At 38.4% G+C, this 19,316-nt stretch overlaps 2 protein-coding genes across 5 annotated transcripts; both read right to left on the bottom strand.

Moving 5' to 3' along the window:
- Positions 1 to 2,333: 2,333 nt before the first annotated feature.
- Positions 2,334 to 6,564, bottom strand: cishb (cytokine inducible SH2-containing protein b). 3 transcript variants are annotated; one of them, XM_029431309.1, is made up of 3 exons: positions 6,429 to 6,564; positions 4,008 to 4,159; positions 2,334 to 3,741 (listed from the first exon to the last, which is right to left on the bottom strand). In XM_029431309.1, the coding sequence occupies exons 1-3, from the start codon at positions 6,473 to 6,475 to the stop codon at positions 3,236 to 3,238; spliced, it is 705 nt and encodes a 234-aa protein (XP_029287169.1). In that variant the 5' UTR covers positions 6,476 to 6,564; the 3' UTR covers positions 2,334 to 3,235. The 3 variants fall into 3 exon arrangements, with proteins under 3 accessions (XP_029287169.1, XP_029287172.1, XP_029287171.1); XM_029431312.1 differs by having other exon boundaries at positions 6,333 to 6,430; XM_029431311.1 differs by lacking the exon at positions 6,429 to 6,564 and adding an exon at positions 4,968 to 5,892.
- Positions 6,565 to 6,767: 203 nt separating this feature from the next.
- Positions 6,768 to 19,289, bottom strand: twf2b (twinfilin actin-binding protein 2b). 2 transcript variants are annotated; one of them, XM_029431301.1, is made up of 17 exons: positions 18,466 to 19,289; positions 18,180 to 18,280; positions 17,993 to 18,059; positions 17,185 to 17,284; positions 16,293 to 16,409; positions 16,001 to 16,156; positions 15,810 to 15,879; positions 15,305 to 15,447; positions 11,900 to 12,073; positions 10,876 to 10,971; positions 10,681 to 10,785; positions 10,581 to 10,595; positions 10,459 to 10,500; positions 9,831 to 9,956; positions 9,488 to 9,638; positions 8,187 to 8,308; positions 6,768 to 8,006 (listed from the first exon to the last, which is right to left on the bottom strand). In XM_029431301.1, the coding sequence occupies exons 1-17, from the start codon at positions 18,624 to 18,626 to the stop codon at positions 7,839 to 7,841; spliced, it is 1,914 nt and encodes a 637-aa protein (XP_029287161.1). In that variant the 5' UTR covers positions 18,627 to 19,289; the 3' UTR covers positions 6,768 to 7,838. The 2 variants fall into 2 exon arrangements, with proteins under 2 accessions (XP_029287161.1, XP_029287160.1); XM_029431300.1 differs by lacking the exons at positions 6,768 to 8,006; positions 8,187 to 8,308; positions 9,488 to 9,638; ... (4 more) ...; positions 10,876 to 10,971; positions 11,900 to 12,073 and adding an exon at positions 14,822 to 15,194.
- Between the last annotated feature and the right edge of the window lie 27 nt (positions 19,290 to 19,316).

The raw sequence follows: 19,316 nt of genomic DNA, 5'->3' as shown, positions 1-19,316 counted from the left end.
ATATACATTTGGTTTTTCTTATTATTATTTTTACACTTGGATTGTATTAAATCTTGTTTTGTCAAAAACAATAATACAAAACAGCAACATCGTTTCACAATATCCAGATATCTGACATCCAATAGTATGGAGTTGGGGGCCTTTATACAGCACTTTCTTTTTCCAGTGGTGCAATGTAACTATACATTTACTCAGGTAATTGTTCTTTACGTGAGTATTTCCATTTATGCTACTTTATACTTCTACTCCACTACATTTGTGAGACAAATATTGCACTTTTTACTCCAATACATTTATTTGACAACTTTAGTTATAGTTACTTTGCAAATTTTGGTTATTTACACAAAATATAAATCAACTAATAAATTATGATGTATAGGTAAAACAACACATAATTGCATCATTCTGAAACGCGACATTTTGCGTAATGATATTTTACTTTAATGATACTTTTGGTACTTTAAGTATATTTTTTGTTATTTACTTAAGTAAGAATTTGAATGCAGGACTTTTACTTGTTACATTGTATTGTATTATTGTAGTACTTCTATCGTCACTCAAATAAAATATCTGAGTACTTCTTCCTCCACAGTTTTTTTGCATATCCTTTCCCATGAATGTCTTTGATGATTTCCAGCCAGTGATCTGCTCTAGGTGGTGTTAGATTGTTAGTGATTGCTTTTTTTTTTCGGCTGCTACTGTAAATATTTTCAGGAAGGTATTCGTCATTTCCTATTATGCATTCTGGTAGATCATTCAAATGAAGTGACATGAATGTGTGTGGGATCTGCAGCCCATAGATTAGAATCAGAACCAGAATAAGGCTTATTGCATAGTAGGTTGTTCAAATACAAGGAATTTGTCTTTGGTGTATGGTGCTTGCAATAAACATATTAAGACGAAATAAAAATACTGCAAAAGTCAAGGAACATAAATATAAAATATATATATGATACTGAGTCAGAGAGGGTCCAGGGCATTGTTGATGAGGCCCATTGCGGGAGGTTTTGGTCCTGATGTACCTCCTGCCAGAGGGAAGTGACTTAGAGAAGAGTTTGATTTAGATTCAATACAACAAGTTCTGTAGGATCTGCTGTAACCTCAGATCACATAATGAGCTCCAAAGGAAAAAAAACCTTTGGACAGGACAAATCTTAATGCTGTTATCATGCCAGTGGATGTTGGGCTTTAGTAGTGCATGTTCTAAGACAGCAGGTTTGATACAGTACTGTACTGGTGCAAATGATCTAACACATTTGCAGCTGATAAAATGACCACAAACCAGTAGACGTGCAGTGACGGCTTGTCGGGCCCCTGTAGGGTTGGATCCCTTATCAATTTGCACAGATGGGTAAATTGTACTTAATTTGAAGATTTAATGAGACTTTGTACTTTTTAATCCACTACATTTATTTTAATGATAATGATTTTATGAAACATTTACTGAGCTTATAAAATATGTTGCATTGTTATAGGTTACAGTATTATGTAAATTAATTAGCTCCACCTCAAGCACATCAAAATGCCATTTACAAGTTCGCACACCTATAATAAAATAATATAAAATAATAAAGCACTCTGAAGGGTTCTATTACATTATGAGTATGTTTACATTTAATACTTTAAGTACACTTTCCTGACAAGACTTTACATAGTGGCATTGCTACTTTTACATAAAGGAAATGATCTGAGTACTTCTTTCACTACTGTAATTACAAATCTGACACATGCATTCACGTCAGCGACAGCTACTCTTCCTCTGTCAGTTGTTCGTTAGATCAGCAAGATGATATTGACTGTAGGTCAGAAATGCTTTTTATGAACCTGATAGAGATTGTTATGAGAAAAGTGTTTTGATGACGGTGATCATTGAAATATGGACTGAAAAAAGATATACACATTTTAGACTGATGGGTTGAGACAGAGAGAGATAGTCCCATCTCAGTTGGTGCAGCAGTTTATTAATAACTGCCAGTCTTACTCTAATCCTGATAAGAGGCTTTCTCAGCACTGCTCAGTTCCACCTCGCGGAAACCAACTCAGGCGCATTTCCATGAAAACAGTAGTACTAATTCCTCACATTCATTTGTATGTTCAAGTGGTCTTTCAACAGTGAAAGCAAATACACACTTTAAAAAAGAGTTTATTTACTAAAGTTTATTTATCTGAAATGCACAGGTATGTAAGATCCTCTTCTGAGAATGAACTTTGTAAACACACAATCCTATGGTAGCAGTTTTTTCCTTTGTGGCTCATGCTGGTAATGGTTTTGTAAGAAGATATCTGATTTTAGGATAAAGATTCTGCACATAAAAGAATTACAAAATACACAATATAGCCAATCTTTTATTATATCTTTTTAAATGACTTTCCCCCCCTCCACTTCTGGCACTCCAGTCTGCATGTCATGTAGTGTCAGCCTAACATAACAATTACATGGTAACAACATCTTATCAATGAACCCTCAACGATTTAAAATCTTCATTGTACTGTGATTGGTTTTAACCATGTCCAATCAAACCCAAAGATACAGAAAGAAGAAGAAAGTCATCAAATTGACATTTAGAAGGGAACAACCCCAGGCTCCAAACAATATAATGATCAAAACACATGCTGCACCAGGACAGCTGTAACACTGAACAAAGGGTGAAAAGATATGTTTAGGAGAATTTGTGATGACGATAATTGAGCCCAAAAGTGTTACAAGAGAACACTGTGGGCTTATGATTTATCAGGTTCATGAAGAGCGAATAAACATTGCTTTGCTCAACAAACCTCAGGTCCCACATAATGAGCTCTACAGCAAAGAAAAAGAGAGATCCAAAGACAGAAATTCCAATGATTAATCATGTTATTTCTACTGCAAGAACAACGCAACTGTAGCTGTTTTTGTTTGTTTTTAATCACAGATTTACTATTGTTTAGATAAATTATAAGTTTGGGCTGTCTTATGTAAAAACATTTGGGACAAATAAATAGAAACAACTCACATATTGGCATCGAAATAAAATCAATTTACAGTTACTGAAACAGACATATGAAAATGGTAAAAAATATTATTCTGGAGAACAACAGTAGCACAAAGACTGAGCTCATTCATTTAATTATTCTCCATTTGGGCCGTTCCTTGTTGCCTGGGGTGTCCAACTGTCCCAGATTCACAGTGTGTGGTCATGGAGTGTGACCCTGACCCTTGTTTCTGTCTGTGTGTCCTGTACCAGACGGACAGAGACCCTCATATGTGGAAAGGGTAGTCCTGCAGGTAGTGCAGTAGAGGCTTTGGGAGTGGCAGCTGGTCGGGGCACTTTGTGTGTCTGTTGACGGTGAGGCGCGTCAGGTGCTGCAAAGAAGGGAAGGCCTCTGGTTTGTGCAGGGGGTGCATCAGCTTCAGGGGCACCCCGCTGTCCTTATCCGTGTGCTTGGCAGGGTCAGGCTTTGTTTGGGGATGGATGTCATTAGACTTCTGCCCCTGCGGCGTGTGGCCTGAGGCCGTGTAGTGTTGTATGAGGCTGAGAACATCGGGAAAGGACTGCAGGTGAGGCAGGACGGGGGAAATGGAGTCCAGCCAGAAAGAGCCCATGCTGTATTTTATGCGCACACTGGTGGGTCCACAGCGGGTCTTCACTGACAGGGCTAGCATGCACTGAGGATGACTGCTGTCCCGCACCAGAAAAGTGCCTTCAGACCTTTTTAGGAGAGCTTCCCGAGCTTCACTCGCTGAGATGGAGCCCCAGTACCAGCCTGGGATCAGAGAGATGGTTTGGATATCTTTTTATTATTTTTATTTTTACATGAATCTAGTTTTGGTGAACATAGCCATACAAACGGTGGTGGGGTAAGGTTTGATTCCTAAATGATTATACCTCCCGCAAAGCCATGTGCGTTTCAATATCACCCCCCTCCCCAAATGTCTACCATATCAAATTAGTAATATGTATATGAGATGGACTCAAAACAAGATGACAGAATAAAATGTGAAGTCAGAATTAATGAGACTGCTGGTGTACCTGAGTTATGCAGATACTGGAAGGTGTTGGTGATGCAGCAGAGGTCCTCTGCTGGGTCACAGGGTGGAGGTGAGGGATGTGGGTGGCATGAACCATGTCGCTCCTCATGATGGAAAATGGTCACTGCACGGGCAACCATTTCTGAAGCAGCCCTGTTAATGTACATATAGCATTACATGTTAGGTATGGAACAAAGATTTTTGGGCAAACTTATATTGTACTAGGTCACTCTCTGAAGTAAAGTCAATTAATTAATTAGAGATATTATATATATATATGTTTTTGTTGGCTTTGTCCAAAATTAACTAACAAGCACAAAAACAACCAACCACTAGTGGTGGAAGAAGGACTCAAAACTTTTTCAAAAGTAAAAGTAGCAATACCACAGTGTAGAAATACTGTAGTACAAGTCCTGCATTAAAAAATGTGTTAGCATCTAAATATACTTGAAGAACAATGCCTGGTAGCTTGTGAATTTCACCAATGAATACATACAATATTATCTTTATCCAAAATAATACAGCAATTATTTGTTTATTTGTTATTATTTATTTGAATCATTGTTATTCATCTGAATCTGCAAAGTAACCTGTGACCAAAGTTATCAAATAAATCAAGGGGAGAAAAAGTACATTGTTTCCCTCTGAACTATGGTGAAGTACAAGTATGAAGAAGCAGAAAATGGAAGTACCGCAAAATTGTTCTTGCAGTACAGAAGGCCTACTTGATTCGCGTAAATGTACTTGTTAAAAAAAACAAAAACACAAACATGTGCTAGTAAAAAAAACTCACACAGCACAGAATTAAAAACAAAACAAATTATTCGGTCTATAAAGTCTCACATACATTCAGGCGTTAGACAATTACATTATTTATTTATTCATTAGAATATTCTGGAATAAAGCAGATTTTGGAAAAACGTGAAGACATATTTTTGTCATTGGTTTAAAATATTCTTACCTTAAATCAAAGATAATCATAAGGAGCCCAACCAGTTTGGTAAACAGTTGAACAAACAGCCTTGTGAATAATCCAGCAGTTTCTCACTTTAAATAATTAATCATCAGAGCCGAATAGCCTCGGATGATGGTGAAAAAGAGAAAATATTCCTTGATACTACCTGCTGTAGTAATAGAAAATGAGAAAACATATATCCGTGTGTGCTTCTGCAGGTCTGCTGTGAGTGTGCTCTATATTCAGTAAGGCGCAGGACAGAAAACAGCTCAGTTCAGTTTGGACTGACGGAGGTTCCAGGAATCTGATTCCAAGAAAGGTTTTGTGTTTCAGCGCCCGCAGTGACAGACAAGCTGCAGCCAGCAGCCTCACTGCGCGCCGTCAGCGCACTGTCAACACTCTCTACTTCCTGTACGCCTTTCAAAATAAGATCCGCACGCTGCTCTTATGAACTTATCAACTTTGTGAAGACAAGCTGATCCTAAACCTGCAGTGAGAAAGTATTTAAAAGTTTTTAAATAACCTCATTCTTTACTGTAACCGAGGTCATGTGTCCAAACCCAGTGTAACCCGAGACACCTCCAAATGTTGAGTGTGTGAAGTAACAGTTATTTTATAATGCCCCTTTTCATGACGAATTTCGGAATAAAAACTAATGTAATCAAATAAATAAAAACAATAATTGCAACATGATTGTTTATTTAAAGAAGCAGATACACATTTTACATTAATATGCTGACGTGTATTGGCTTATTTTCCAATTCCATGGCTGTATATGATTGCAATCAGTTACAGCTAAAACTATTGCAGCCTAATACAACAGTCATGCAAAAAATACTACATTAATCAACACAATCTGTGTGAAGGTAGGATTTATTGCAAGAATGTTGTATCAGAGTGCATTAGTTTAAGTTAGTTGTGCTTAAAAGTATTTATTCATAAGATTATTTGTTTTATAATGTATAACTGACTGATTGTAACATTTTAAATATATATTTTTTTGTTTCCTCCATCGCCTCTTGTTTTTTCTACACTGACTTTTTTCAACATTTTATGTTGAAGGCAAATAGCCTTACTTCCGGTAATGTCTGTCTGTTTTGATGCAGCTGTCGGCAGTAATGTGTTTAACGCTACATTTGCGTTCAATGGAAAATGCATTTGCATATCTGTGTTACTGTGAAATGATTACTGATTATGATTATCTAGTTGCTTTCATCATGCACTTAGTATCATTTCTTTAATTGTACAGTAAACCAAACATTAAATTATTAGCACCCAATTACTACTAATTCTCTCTCTTTCCCTCATGCTTTGAACAATAACCTTTCAGCTAGTGTTTGTTTCTTGTTGTATAATCATGAAGATAATTACCTGCAAATGGTTGATTCCATTCCCTGGAAATTAACTAAACTATGTCATGTCAGAAGTCAGTAGGTCTTCACAAAGTCAAGGTTCATCATTACCTACCCCACAGTTCCCATGTACAAAGATAACGACCACTTGGAAACTACCATTCAGCTCTGAACCGTGTTTCCAGGAAAAAATGTTAACATCAACCGTCTTTTCAGAGAGGTATGAAAGCAGCAGCACTGCACAGCTGAAGGCTTCCGAGTAGAGAGACTTCCTGGAAAACACACAAAACCCATTGACCTCTACTACTGAGCCGTGATCCCTGCTGCTGCAGGCCTACACAGGATACACACGCACAGAGAAAAAAAAGAGAGAAATGAAAACACAAATGCTATAAAATAAAGAAAATATTTTATTGTAGGACCATGTAAAACAACAGCCTTCAGTTGAGTGTAGTCAAACCTTGCTCAGGTGACAGAAGAAGGCAACTGTAAATGTGATGTGGATGAATGTGCATGGAACTATTGGAAAAGCATAGGCTGCCTATAGGCAATATAAAGGATAATCCACTCTAAAACAGAAATGTCATAGCCATCATCCAATGATTGGGAATACCAGAATCAATATGAAGAGGAGAGCAGAGACATGACAGATCTGATGGGAAACGTTGCCTTTAACTTTGATTTGCAAATTTTAATTAATCAAGAAAATAATATGATAATGAAAACATTGAGTCGTTATCTGAGGGCTCTACACTTTGTATGGATTAAACAAACGAGACATAACGTTAAACAGTGAGCTTTAGAGGTGCTGGTAGGAATAATTCCTCCTGTTTCCAGTCTTTATGCTAAGCTAAGCTAACCGCTGCAGCTTCATAACGTACAAACATGAGTGATATTAATCTTCCTCTTTAGCAATAAATCAAATAATTGTATTACCCAAAATGTCATATTCTAACTGTATTATTGTGTATCGTTAAAAAAATAAGTTTTTATTGAAACTTTGTGTTCACAGAGGGACTTATCATTATAGCTTTCATCTTTTAAAGAAATGGAAATATTCTAAATGTTTTTGCGCATCATTTTACACACATTTACCCTAAATCAGGAAAGTTTATTTCTGTGGGTTTGAAAAAAGTTTGGCTGCACAATAGTTTGTAATGACGCTTGAGAACAAGTACTTTGTTTTTTCTTCTTCTTCGTATTAACCTAAATACACTTGATTCATTACTTTAACATGTTTTCATGTACAATTCAATTGAATAAAACTCTTAATAAACCAAACCAACCTGTGGACGCCACACTCAAACGAACAGTGTTCACATTTAGAAGCTTTCTGTCTTCACCACAAGAACATATATATATGAATTCTGCTTTATAGTGGATCTATTTCTGTTTTCAGTGTGAAACGTGTGTCTGCAAGTGAAAAGAAGAAACGGCTAGAAGCTAAACAGTCAAATAACAAGTCAATTCATAGATATTGTGTTGGTGTGTTTGTGTACTGATGTCTTGTGTGTGCATGTACTATCTAACTGTCTTCCCCGTTCTCCCCTGCACCCTTGATGAGGCGTTTGTTGCCCCTCTTCCCTCCCGGTCCACGGGGCTTGGCAAAGGCCTGCTTTAAGGCGTGCTCCATGGGGTGGACCTCCTCGTACAGTAGGTCTTCTGTCAGGCCGTCACCATTGTCTATCTCCATCTACACACACAGAATAACACACAGATTAACGGCTACTCTTTTCAACACGATGACCAGTTTAAATATAAAGTATGGTGACCTTGTTTACTGTTTGTCTCTGCAGTGATATATTGATATATGATATAATAAAGATTGTGCCTGTTTGTTATTTTATTCGTGGGTGATTTTAGTGATTTGTACCTTTTTGGTGACCTCCAGCTGGTAGTCTTTCTCCACCTCGTCCAGTAGCCTGTTCTTACAGCTGGAGTACAACATCCGTTCCTTAATACTACAGCTGTAACCAGGCATCGAATATATGAACACTGGAAGAGATATAAAGTCATCACTTTAGCAGCTTATGTTTGCAACTTCACTGGGTCAGATTTACTTATATGTTCTGCTGTTAAAGCTCTTTGGGGTATGAGTACACAGACACAGTGCACCAGGGGTGGACAGAGAACATCCAGTACTCAAGCAGATGTGCTATCACTTGACCTTAATCAAATAGGAGTTGAAGTACTTGTGTTGAAAAATAGTCAACAGAACTGAAACCAATATTTAAGTAACATTTTAGAAACTACATGTGGTCGATGTGTTAAATAAAAAACGTCACATTGATCACATTCATCCAATAAAATACAAAACAATTCATACAAAAGGTACAGCGTAAAAACTAATGTCCACGCATCAACAGAAGAGGTTAAATAGATAATATGTGCATAACACAAACAGACGGAGAGAAAGACATGACAAGTGTGTAACAGTTTAAAGTGTCTGAAAGTTTATTTTTTTAGCAACCTGGAGTCAGTGGAACAAGCTGAAAACACAACATATAATAAACCTAATGAAGTTGATATGGTAACATGTTAGTAACAAGTGGTTTATTTACACGCTGCAGATACGGAGCAACGCTATCATTCATTTGGAGTGATTTGTGTCGAAGCTGACAAATGAAAGTCCAATATTCACTCTCCTTTCTGCTCCTTTGTTTTTGGTCTCCAAAAACTCCTGTGTGAAATGCCTGGCTCTTTACCTGCTAAATTCTACACTATGTTCACCACCTAGTCTCTAACTGTGTCTATCTCCGGTTTGGTGCTGAGCAGCTGTAGTGATGCATGCCGCTGTTGGAAATGAGCTTGATAAGAGCTGTGAGACTGAACCAAAACAGTAAAGTTGTGGGACATACAACCAAAACAATAAGATTAAAAATGCAAAGATGCTGAGGGGAACTGCAGAGTCGAGCAATCATTTCATGTGGCTTCCTTTCATGTTACACAGTCACATGATCCATTGTTAATATAGGTCACAATACGGATTAGTGCTGCTTTAAGCTGGTTGGGATCGACATGGTGTCACTTGAAGATGTTTATAGGACTCACATACTGAAAAATGTTTTAATGAAAAAGAAGTTCAATTGACGTTTTTATCATTTCTGTATTATTCCCGTGGAGCTCTGCATTAGCCCAACCACTTTGCTCACACCTGCAGTGAGACTGACTCACCCAGCGCCTCCTGCCGCTGGCCCTGGTGGGAATGTTTGAAGATGAAGAAGTGGTATCTGGGTGAATCTGTGGGAATCCTGTAGGGAAGCTCGTGGGTCTCTGTAGGTTTGGTGTGAACCAACTCAATGGTCTCTTTCTCTACGTCCAGCCTCTGCAACACGACACACACAAACAAGCTTTGTTCAGGGGTCAAGTAATGCACAGCCAATGCCACTGCATTTTACTGACAAACACTGATACACAGTTTGCTTCTAAAATATCCTGACAGCTTGTTTGTTTAAAGGGAGTATGTTACATGATGCACGCTGTGTAGTTAGTGAAAAGGTTTTCTGTCCGGGCTCACCAGCTGTATGTAGTTGATGCGTCTCTGCTTGAGTTGCTGCAGCGCTCGTTTGGCCTCTTCTTGTAACGGGAATGCAAGACCTTGAAGAGTCTGTGCCCTTTTGTCTAAGCCAAACTCCATTGTGACCTGCAGGATACAACAAATAAAGTGTTGATATGTTCCAACACATGACATGAAAATGAAATCCCAGTGATTCAAACGGATTGTTTATTTTCATGTATAATTATTTATTATCCAAACACAAACAGATGACCCCCTCCGCTTATTTATTTTTATTTGTTGTCTCCCTCACGCTTTCCTTTTCGCCTCCTATTTATCTTTTATTTAGTCATTACCTTTAATTTGATTTATTTCCCCTGTTAGTTTGTCAAAATTGTGTATGTATGCACACATTTGTGAATAAAGGGGGGGGGGGGGGGATACAATACTGTATTTTCCTCTGTATATAATGAAGTAGAAACAGAAATTGGCCTAAGATGGTACTGATGTTTAGTACTTAAGGCAATGTAGCCTACTTTGATGACTTTCCACCACTAGTGAAAATGACTTTTTAGTTCTGTAATTTTGAAAACACAGATTGTAATTGAATTGAACCTATTCATTTGGAGTCAAACAGATTGCAACAAACCCTCGCTCGTGCTGTTGGAGTCCCAATTCGTCTACGCTCATCCTGTGGACATAAGAGACAGTCTTTAAATCTCTTCTTGATGCACACACGGTTGAATTTGAATAAGAAGAAATTGCACTTACCCACACAACTTTATCCTGCATGGATAAAGAACAAGTACACAGAATGAGTACACGTAATGTATGTATGCGGTTCATATCATTTGTATGGTTTAAACTTTACCTCTGAGACTTTGATTTGTTGTAATTCTTGCTCGGCTGCTGTGAGCGGAGCCGGCGAGCAGCAGGAGGACATGTGTCGTAGGTATCCCTGGAAGCACAGGTCGTCCTGCAAACAGCCACACAAACAGGATGGTACTTAATCACAAGCGGTTAAAGATCCAATGATCAGTCATCGTGCTGGAGGCTTCGTACTCACCTCCACCGTGCCAAACATTTCATCTTTAATGTGACCTCCTCCAAACTCTTTCTTCAGTGTGGCACGGGTCGCTGCATACACCATCTTTTGCCTCACCTATCGGGTGCCAGGACAGACAGGAGGATACAATTAACATTAACCATGATTGCTATGGTTCTGGATGTTGCATAACTCTGAGTTTCTGTAGTACATTTCTGTTGTGTTCAGTTGGAGCCCCTTCAACGCTTTTTGTAACTGCTCCTGGATGTTGTTGCTTCGCTGTGCAGAATGATGTATGTGCAGAGTTTGACATTAATTTATTATTATTTTGATTCATAATATAATGTTGTGTGTTCTTTTATCCTTTTATATTGTTCCTATTTACCTCGGTTATACTTCACGTTAGTGCCTCACATCTTAAAAAAGAAAACATATTTACATTCATCTGTTCCAAGGGGCAACGTTTCTCTGTGCTTATATTTGCAGTCAAATGTTTGAATTTAACAATATTTTTTGTAATCAGGGAGATGTAGTAGATATCATTTTAAGAAAAGACACAAATCGTTACTCAAGATATGCATACTTTTGTCTTAAAACATGATTGTATACCCTTAGACACAAGATTGTTACATGTTTTGAATTCAGTTTTTATTAAGTTTTCTGATCTGTTTAAGTATGTTTTGGTAGGAATTGTAATTTAAAGGTAGAATGATGTAACAACACATATATATGTGTTTAAGGCAGGTGTTATGTAATGTCATACAAACAATAAAACAATTAAATTCTGCTTATTGTTACAATCTTTCAATAGTAACAATTACAATCTAAGCCTCAACTTATGTTTTCTTTTTTTTTTTGCCTGCACTTGAAGTAGCTGGTACCTACGTTTAAGTTTTACAGAAAGTTTAATGTAGTTCAGTTAAAGTTGTTTAAGGGGACCTGCTGAGGGTTAGGGTCATTTTTAATCACAATCATTTTGGCAGGAGACTTTGAATAATGTAACTATTCAGTGATCAGTGACAACATGCAGCCACTGCAGACATACTGGTGACTGGTCAGGTGACCAGGCGATGAAGATCCACTCGTGTCCCTGTGCATTCTGGGAGTCCAGACGGTAGAGGATGTAGCAGGGTTCCTGAGGCGTGAGCAGAGGAAGCAGGAACTGATCGTAATCCTTGTCCCAGCTGTGTGCTGGCTCTCTGCAGGAATCTAACACCAACTCCTCTGCAGACAAAACAAGCGTATCATCATCTCTGGATTTAACCACCTGGAAGCTTAATTGTGTCAAACCTTTCTGAAAACTCGAAACATCTCATGTTTACCATTTCTGATGACAATCTTCATTATTCTGATGGCACCTCCCCTCGCTCGGGCCAGAAACTCTTTCAGCTCAGATGTTGCTAAAGTAATCAGATATAAGGCGGACAAGTCAAAACTAAGCACGGAGGGGGGGGGCGGAGTTGGGTAGGTAAGAACCTGAGACTTCACGTCAGGAGAACATTTGATCCACTGCCAGATGGTCACACCATCACCTAGTGACTCAGACAGGGGACGTTCTGTATGTCCCAAAGAACCATGACAAGTTTCAGTCAGATCAATAAAACAGCCTAACGCCCCCCCCCCCCCCCATAATTAAACCCAATGAAAAGTTGTTTGATACCAAAAAGCAGATTTAGCTATTTATTGCACTCCCTGCTTCTCTCTCACCATGGTTACCAAACACAGCGGTCTCATAAATGATGTAAGGTCAGGTGAGAAAGGTGAGAGAGGTATGCTTCTGCCAGCCCGTCCCCCAACGCTCCAATTACCAGATACCATAACACACATATACATAGCTCTTAAACTATCCATAAATGTCTGTAGGTGCTAAATGATTACAGGTATCACAACAAAGACAGATATTATAACTGTGAATCGTATAGTCGTACATTATAGGCTTACACTTTTATAGATGTGCAGCCTTTACAGGCGACAATAATTCAGATCCACAGGTTTATCTCGTCAGTGAAGTTAAGCGACCACTTTAAGATGATTTTAAAAGATGATATCAGAGAACATTACCAGTGAGACTGTGAGGATGTGTTGTGCCAAGGCACAGCTCAAAAGCTAAAAAGAAAATGTAAAAAGCACTTAAACTGAATTTACAGTTAGAGTAATACACAAAAGCACTCTGCTTCAACAACATAAAGAATCTTCCTTTGAAAAATGAACTCACCGTTAATTCCTGTTTGGTGTGACATCTTTTGGCCGTCAGCTTCACACTCCTCTCATGCAAGAAGGACCAGGTCCAGGTCTGTGTCCTCGCTCTTCTTGCTCAGCAGGTAGGCTGCCTCTCCACTGATGGCAGACAGATGGACCCATGCGCATCAGTGACATAAACGCCTGGAGGGTGACTCGAGAGATTCCAACACTTGAAATACAATCTGCGGAACTGCGGCTGATGAGTAATAACGTGGCTGTCAGTGGATATGCCACCCTAACCACTGATCTAAAACTCTTTGCGTATCGATGACCACAACTTTAAAAGTCTCGGTGGGGGAGCGTCTCCCAAGTCACATACTGTCCTGTACTGTACTGTGTGTGAGGCCATGTAGAAGTCTTCTCATGATCAGTGGTTAATACAGTGTTTTCCGAAGCTGTCAGTGCGCCACATGTAATGACATTTTATCACTCATTCACAGAGTGGCTGATCAGCTCAGGCAGACTTCATCATCTCATATTCTAGCCACCTGGTCACAGAAATGTGACACCGAGCAACAATCCGTCCGCTACATTTTAACATTGTTCAATGGAGCAGAAATGGGGGATTTGGGGTCAGTACCTTTTGTGAATTTAGATCGGAAAAGTTACGTTTAATAGTTTATGAAAAGGCTGGAAAGGGGTCGGTACCTGAAGCGACACCAGCACGCTGTTAAAATATGAGAGTATGAGGTTTCTTATGTCAAGACATAAACACCATTTATCCCAAAGTGTGAGGTACAGAGCTTCAGAGGAACGGTCGGTGCTAATGAATCCATTACTGGCTGCTGACAAAAACACAAGCATCTCATCAAGGTGTCAAAAACAGGATAGTACAATATGTTTGATGTTTAATGTATTGCTAAGAACGTGCAAAATAATCAAACGATCACACCTAATTTCTCTCCTCACACACATCTTTCACACACACACACACATACGGAGAGAGGTGAGAGAAAGATAAGTGTGTACCTGTGAGGTCACCTGTGATGGGATCATCCATTATTCACTCAGTGGTGAGTACACAACCCAAGCATCTATACATTATTCAAAAGAACCCCCCCCCCACCCTTCCTCTACTTCAGGAAGACACACTTTTTGTGCACAGAAAAAAGAAAAGCACCCATTCATTAAAATGATTAACTCTGCCTGCGTTTCTCCCACGCTTCAGGTGTGTTCAGATTGCTTTACTGATAGAGCAACTTGTGTCTGCATCGGTTACGTGAGCTCATGTCAGTCAATTGTTCTGAGAAGCACCATTATACTATACTAATAATTATCTAAAATAAATAAAAGGTTAATTTATTTATTCATTATATTTAAGGTTGTAATTATTCATATATAATGAGCAACTTGTGGAATCTTATTACTATCATTCATGTGCCCAGTATAAGTGTACCGTATAAAGCAGAATTAATCAGAGTCAAGAGAGAGTGCATTTGTGTTTTGACAATCAATTAATTTGTTATGTTTTTTCAAGCCAACATTACTTAACGTTACCCAGTTACAGCTTTGCTGCTTTTCTTTGTGTTATGTGATACTAAGCTTAAAAACTTTGGCAAAACAAATGACGGGAAGAAATGACTTTGGGCTTTTGGAGATTGTGATTCACGTTTTTAACCCGTTCTCTGTCAGATTAATGAATAATGAAAATAATCATTGGTTCAAGCCGTAGTACATCCAGATGTTTCTTACGTATGACAAAACTAAGGAAGGAAAGAGTAGCTCGTATTTTCATCTAAAACACTTTATTTTTTAATATTCAAACAATAAAAACGCTGATTGTTAAAAAGTTAAATTTCACATGGAATACAAAGATGTAAGGTTAAAACTTTAACGATATGTAATATACCTAAGTTTTGTTAAAAAACAAAACGCTGAGGTTTGTGGGATTTTATCCAGTCACAGCTGCATTAACACTTTTAAAAGTTTGAAATACTCCAGGTAGAAAGTTTGAAATGTTTTCCACTGATAAACAATGAGACCAAAGAAGGCAGTCCGACACATAGTCCTACATCACTGCATGATTGCAATTTGTTTTAACGATGACTCACTCTGGCAACGTCCCTCTATGAGTCATCGATACACGGGAGCCAAAATGTCTGTTAAGAGAAAATAAGAAGAATTATGAATGAGCACTTTGTTCATAGGAGATTTTCCACCAGCAGCAGTTACTGTACATGAGAGACTGCCGTGAAAAGTTTGATCTCACCATGTTAGTGCAGGCACTGGCGAACGTCATGTATCTGGGGTTAAACTGCAGAGTGTTGATGGGTCCTGAATGTTTACCATCCAGCACGGCCACCTTCATCCCACTCTCAGTGCTCCAAACATGGACTCTCCCGTCCTCTGAGCCTGCACAACAAGACGCATTTTAACAAGCGATGCACAATATATATCGAGCCGATATAGGTCGATTTATATTATTGTGTATTATTCCGCTAATTAAATTATAGCCAATAAATAAATATTATTGTTTCTTTGTGATGTCAGTGTGATTTTGTTAGGTCAGCGCTATGGAATATAAAATCCTCCATCTTGAATGAATACATCTTAGCCTTACTTACGCTGAGGTGTGCATAAACTACAGGTTATGTATCGGCCATGAGAAGCAGGTAATTATCCGTTGATAACGTGCATCCCTCATTTTAACACAGTAGCAACAGAGATCTTACAGGAAGACACCAAAATATTAAAACGGACATGTTTATGCTCACCAATCATGACAAACTGAGAGTCTGGAGTGAAGCAGGCCTCCAGGGAGATGCCTTTACTGTTGTTGTAACCCTTAGAATAAGCAAAGATAGGAAACATCTTCAAGTAATCATACATGTATACACAACACACACACACACACACACACACACACACACACGGCAATGTAATTTAATAACTTTATCAATCTTACAGAAAAGGTGTGCAGCACAGATCCATTGAAAGCATTTAGGACACGAATCATCCCTCCATTTGTGGAGATGAGAATCTGTTTCCCATCGTTACTGAATTTGAGTCCGGTCCAGTCACAGGCACGATTAAACCTCGTCTCAAAGGAGGCAAAGGGACCCTTTTCACAAAAAGATTAAATGTATTATAAATACAGTAGAACAGAGAAAAACAATAAAGCAGGTGCATGAAGGTCAACTCCCCTACACATGCAAAGATACACAAGCAAACCACGAACACAGTCATTTGCATTTTACCTTGTCAAAAGCACGGAGGTCATATAGTTTGATGGCCTGTGACTCCACTCCGGCAGCAAATATCAGCCCATCAGGATCAAAGGAACATACAGGTTTCCCCAGTGGATGAGTCAAACCCTGAAATACAAACGCTGTTTAAAAAATGTTCTCATAGTAGTCAAGTAGTCCACTAACAGTTTTGGTCTTTAAGAAATGCACTAAAACCAAAGCCTATTTGCACTACAGACATTACTGTACTTGTAAACAACACAATACTGTTTTAGGCTATAGCCTAATTATAATTTTAACTACATTAAACTGTATTATAGTGTATTTGAATAATACACAGTAAAGTAATTGAATTAGTACATTAGTTTGAGAATTGAATTGTCCTTTTCATTACCTAATATTCGTGAAATAAATGTCGAAATTAGAGCGTAAACATGCACACATGAGAATAAAATAAAAATAAAATAAATTCAGTTATAATAATAGTCTGCATCCAAGGAAACAAAGGGAGAAGTTGCAACACGAAGTCTGGATTTTGATAGAGATATTGCGAAAGTATTACCACCAAATGTCAGCCTTCCTAAAGAATGATTGCAGTTTCTCTCATACTTTGTTCATATTATTGTCTTTCCTTCCATGTAGTCTTTGTTTAAAGTGTCTTAGCATTGTGGGTAGATCCAAGTGTAGCACTGGTTCCTAAAGCAGGTCTGGGGACACCCAGTGGTCACGGGACGAATGCTTGTGTAAAAGGTGAATGGTAACTTGCAGTAAGTACCTTGATGTGCAGTAAACAGGGAAGTCCTGGTCTAAAGCAGTAACAGCTGTAGCACGAGCTGTAATTATACACTTGAGTAACTGCCCACAGAGACCGGAGGAAGTGTCATTTTCCAGCCTGACTACTCACTTGACAGTCTGGAGCACGCAGATCCCAGATCCGGATCGTTTCGTCCAACGAGCCTGAGATAAACGTATCATCCACTGGTGACATGGAGAGAGCAATAACTCTAAAACCACAAAAGAAACAAACTTTAACCATTAAGTAATAAACAATCACTCAAATAAGACAAACGATGCCTGTGGAGAACTGGCTGAGTAGTTGCTGTGAAAGAGGTAAACTCCTAAATTCATTTTAAGAAAACGACTTTCGTCGTGTATTTTAAAACATTGCGTGTAAAAGTTTTTCATATTTGTTATGTGCATATAAGAATAACAACTTAAAAGACGGAGGGAGTATACAGATGTATGTTCTGAGATCATGTGTGACTGCACGTCGTAGCTTCTTGGTTTGCACCTGGTTTGACACGTCATCCAGTAAACAAGTGTTGGAGCTATAAAAAGACAGGATGTGCATTAGATCTGCAACAATTAGTCCATTTATTGTTTAGTTATTCTACAGAAAATTAATGGGCCACTATTTGATAGTTTCCCAAAACTTCTCAAATGTGATGATTTGTTGTTTTGTCCTGATATTATAGGAAACTGAATATTTTGAGGTTTTTTTGGACATTTGATGACAGGAAATTGTGATTTTAACAATGATGTTTTATAGATCATATAAATAATTGGTGGTTGCAGCTTGTGCATATACTTTGATGGTACTTTTCCATTAGTGTGTATACTTTGTATTCAACATTGCTGTATAAATGTAAACAGACTACTTTGTTTACATCCATCTACAGCATACCATATGTTATCCTTCCTTTATTACTCACCTTGCAGTGTGACCTGGGAAATACCTAATGTACTGGTTGTCAGTGAGTGACAGGTATCGGATGGTATCTACAAGACACAAAATCAATAGTTAATTTTCCAAAACTTAAAAGAGCACATGCATGTGTACTATACTTTAGTTTATTGTTTGTTTGTGCCAACAGCTGACTGTCAGTACTGAGTTATTACCATCTAGTTTGTTGGAGCTGTAGACCACTGTCTGTGGATCTCCATGTGTGTAGCGGATGAGGTCTACTCCATACTTCTTGCTGTACAGGGTCCCTTTAGGTCTGAGAAAGGACAGAATATAATTTAAACCTGTTAATCATTTATAATGTGCCTGGTGAACCGCAAGACACAATATATCGACCGTATCACCTAAAGATATGGAAATTGATCATTTTCATATATTTGTGGGGCAAATGCATCACACAGTTATTACTTGTTTTTAAATGTAATACTGTTAGCCACTTACTTTCCCTCTCGGATGTCGTATAACACAATGCAGTCGTCGTCGCTGCTTGATATTGCGCTTTCACCATTTGGGCTAAAGTCCACACAGTTGACTTTCTGGACATTTTCTCGATATGTTCTTGCAACCCTGAAACTCCGAAACACGCTGTCTGTGATCTTCATGTCTGCAGAGTTTTATACAAAACGTATTGTATAAAACCTAAACGTGGACCTCTCCATCAGCTCGGACTAAATGAAGCCTGCAAATCATTTATGGTCGAGCAAAACATTAGCACTATCGTTAAAGACCGGTAACGCAAAAATGCATACTTATATTTCCAGAAAAACTCAAATAAAACCAAACGTTGTGTGTAACATAACATACAACCATATCGCAACTTGTATTCACTACGAAACGTGCAGTTTGTGTATCATTTTCTACCAGGTGGACGGTGTGGCTTCAACAAACCGGGCAGGGGTGCGGACAAAACGAGCGTACACATTGTAACGAAAAGGAAGTACGACACACCACCACAGGAAATTGCTGCTGCATGTTACAGTTCATCCCAAACCAACAGGAAGTGCACCAGGATTTAAATAACATCCTTTAATTATCTCTGAAGTTAAACTAGTTTTGAAGGTCAGACATATCGTTTTGTGCCATCACTTGATCCTTATGTGTTTGTTAAACGTGTAACTTGTAGTTAAATGGGACTTATTTGACTGAAAGAGTGTATGTTTAAACAAAATCACTATTACAACTATTACAATCTTAGATGTCTGTATTTCATTCTATTGTTACAAAACAAAATGTACGCTTTTATTCTGAAAGGTACGGCCCGGAACAGTTGGAAGTCACCGGAAACGGCGAGC

This window comes from Cottoperca gobio, chromosome 5 (genome assembly GCF_900634415.1).
Source record: "Cottoperca gobio chromosome 5, fCotGob3.1, whole genome shotgun sequence".
In the NCBI taxonomy this organism is placed as follows: domain Eukaryota; kingdom Metazoa; phylum Chordata; class Actinopteri; order Perciformes; family Bovichtidae; genus Cottoperca; species Cottoperca gobio.
Note: the sequence above shows the minus strand (reverse complement) of the source record. Positions and strands in the feature narration are given on the sequence as shown.

What these genes read in the sequence shown, in the direction of transcription:
- cishb (XM_029431309.1), bottom strand. Translation starts at nt 6,475, where the DNA reads ATGGTAGTTTCCAAGTGGTCGTTATCTTTGTACATGGGAACTGTGGG. An exon ending in TTGTACATGGGAACTGTGGG is followed by an intron (nt 4,160 to 6,428) that starts GTAGGTAATGAT and finishes GTACATTAACAG; the next exon opens with GGCTGCTTCAGAAATGGTTG. An exon ending in CCAGTATCTGCATAACTCAG is followed by an intron (nt 3,742 to 4,007) that starts GTACACCAGCAG and finishes CTCTGATCCCAG; the next exon opens with GCTGGTACTGGGGCTCCATC.
- twf2b (XM_029431301.1), bottom strand. Translation starts at nt 18,626, where the DNA reads ATGAAGATCACAGACAGCGTGTTTCGGAGTTTCAGGGTTGCAAGAACA. An exon ending in GGTCACCTGACCAGTCACCA is followed by an intron (nt 10,972 to 11,899) that starts GTATGTCTGCAG and finishes GGCACCCGATAG; the next exon opens with GTGAGGCAAAAGATGGTGTA. An exon ending in CCAGCGGCAGGAGGCGCTGG is followed by an intron (nt 8,309 to 9,487) that starts GTGAGTCAGTCT and finishes TATCTCTTCCAG; the next exon opens with TGTTCATATATTCGATGCCT.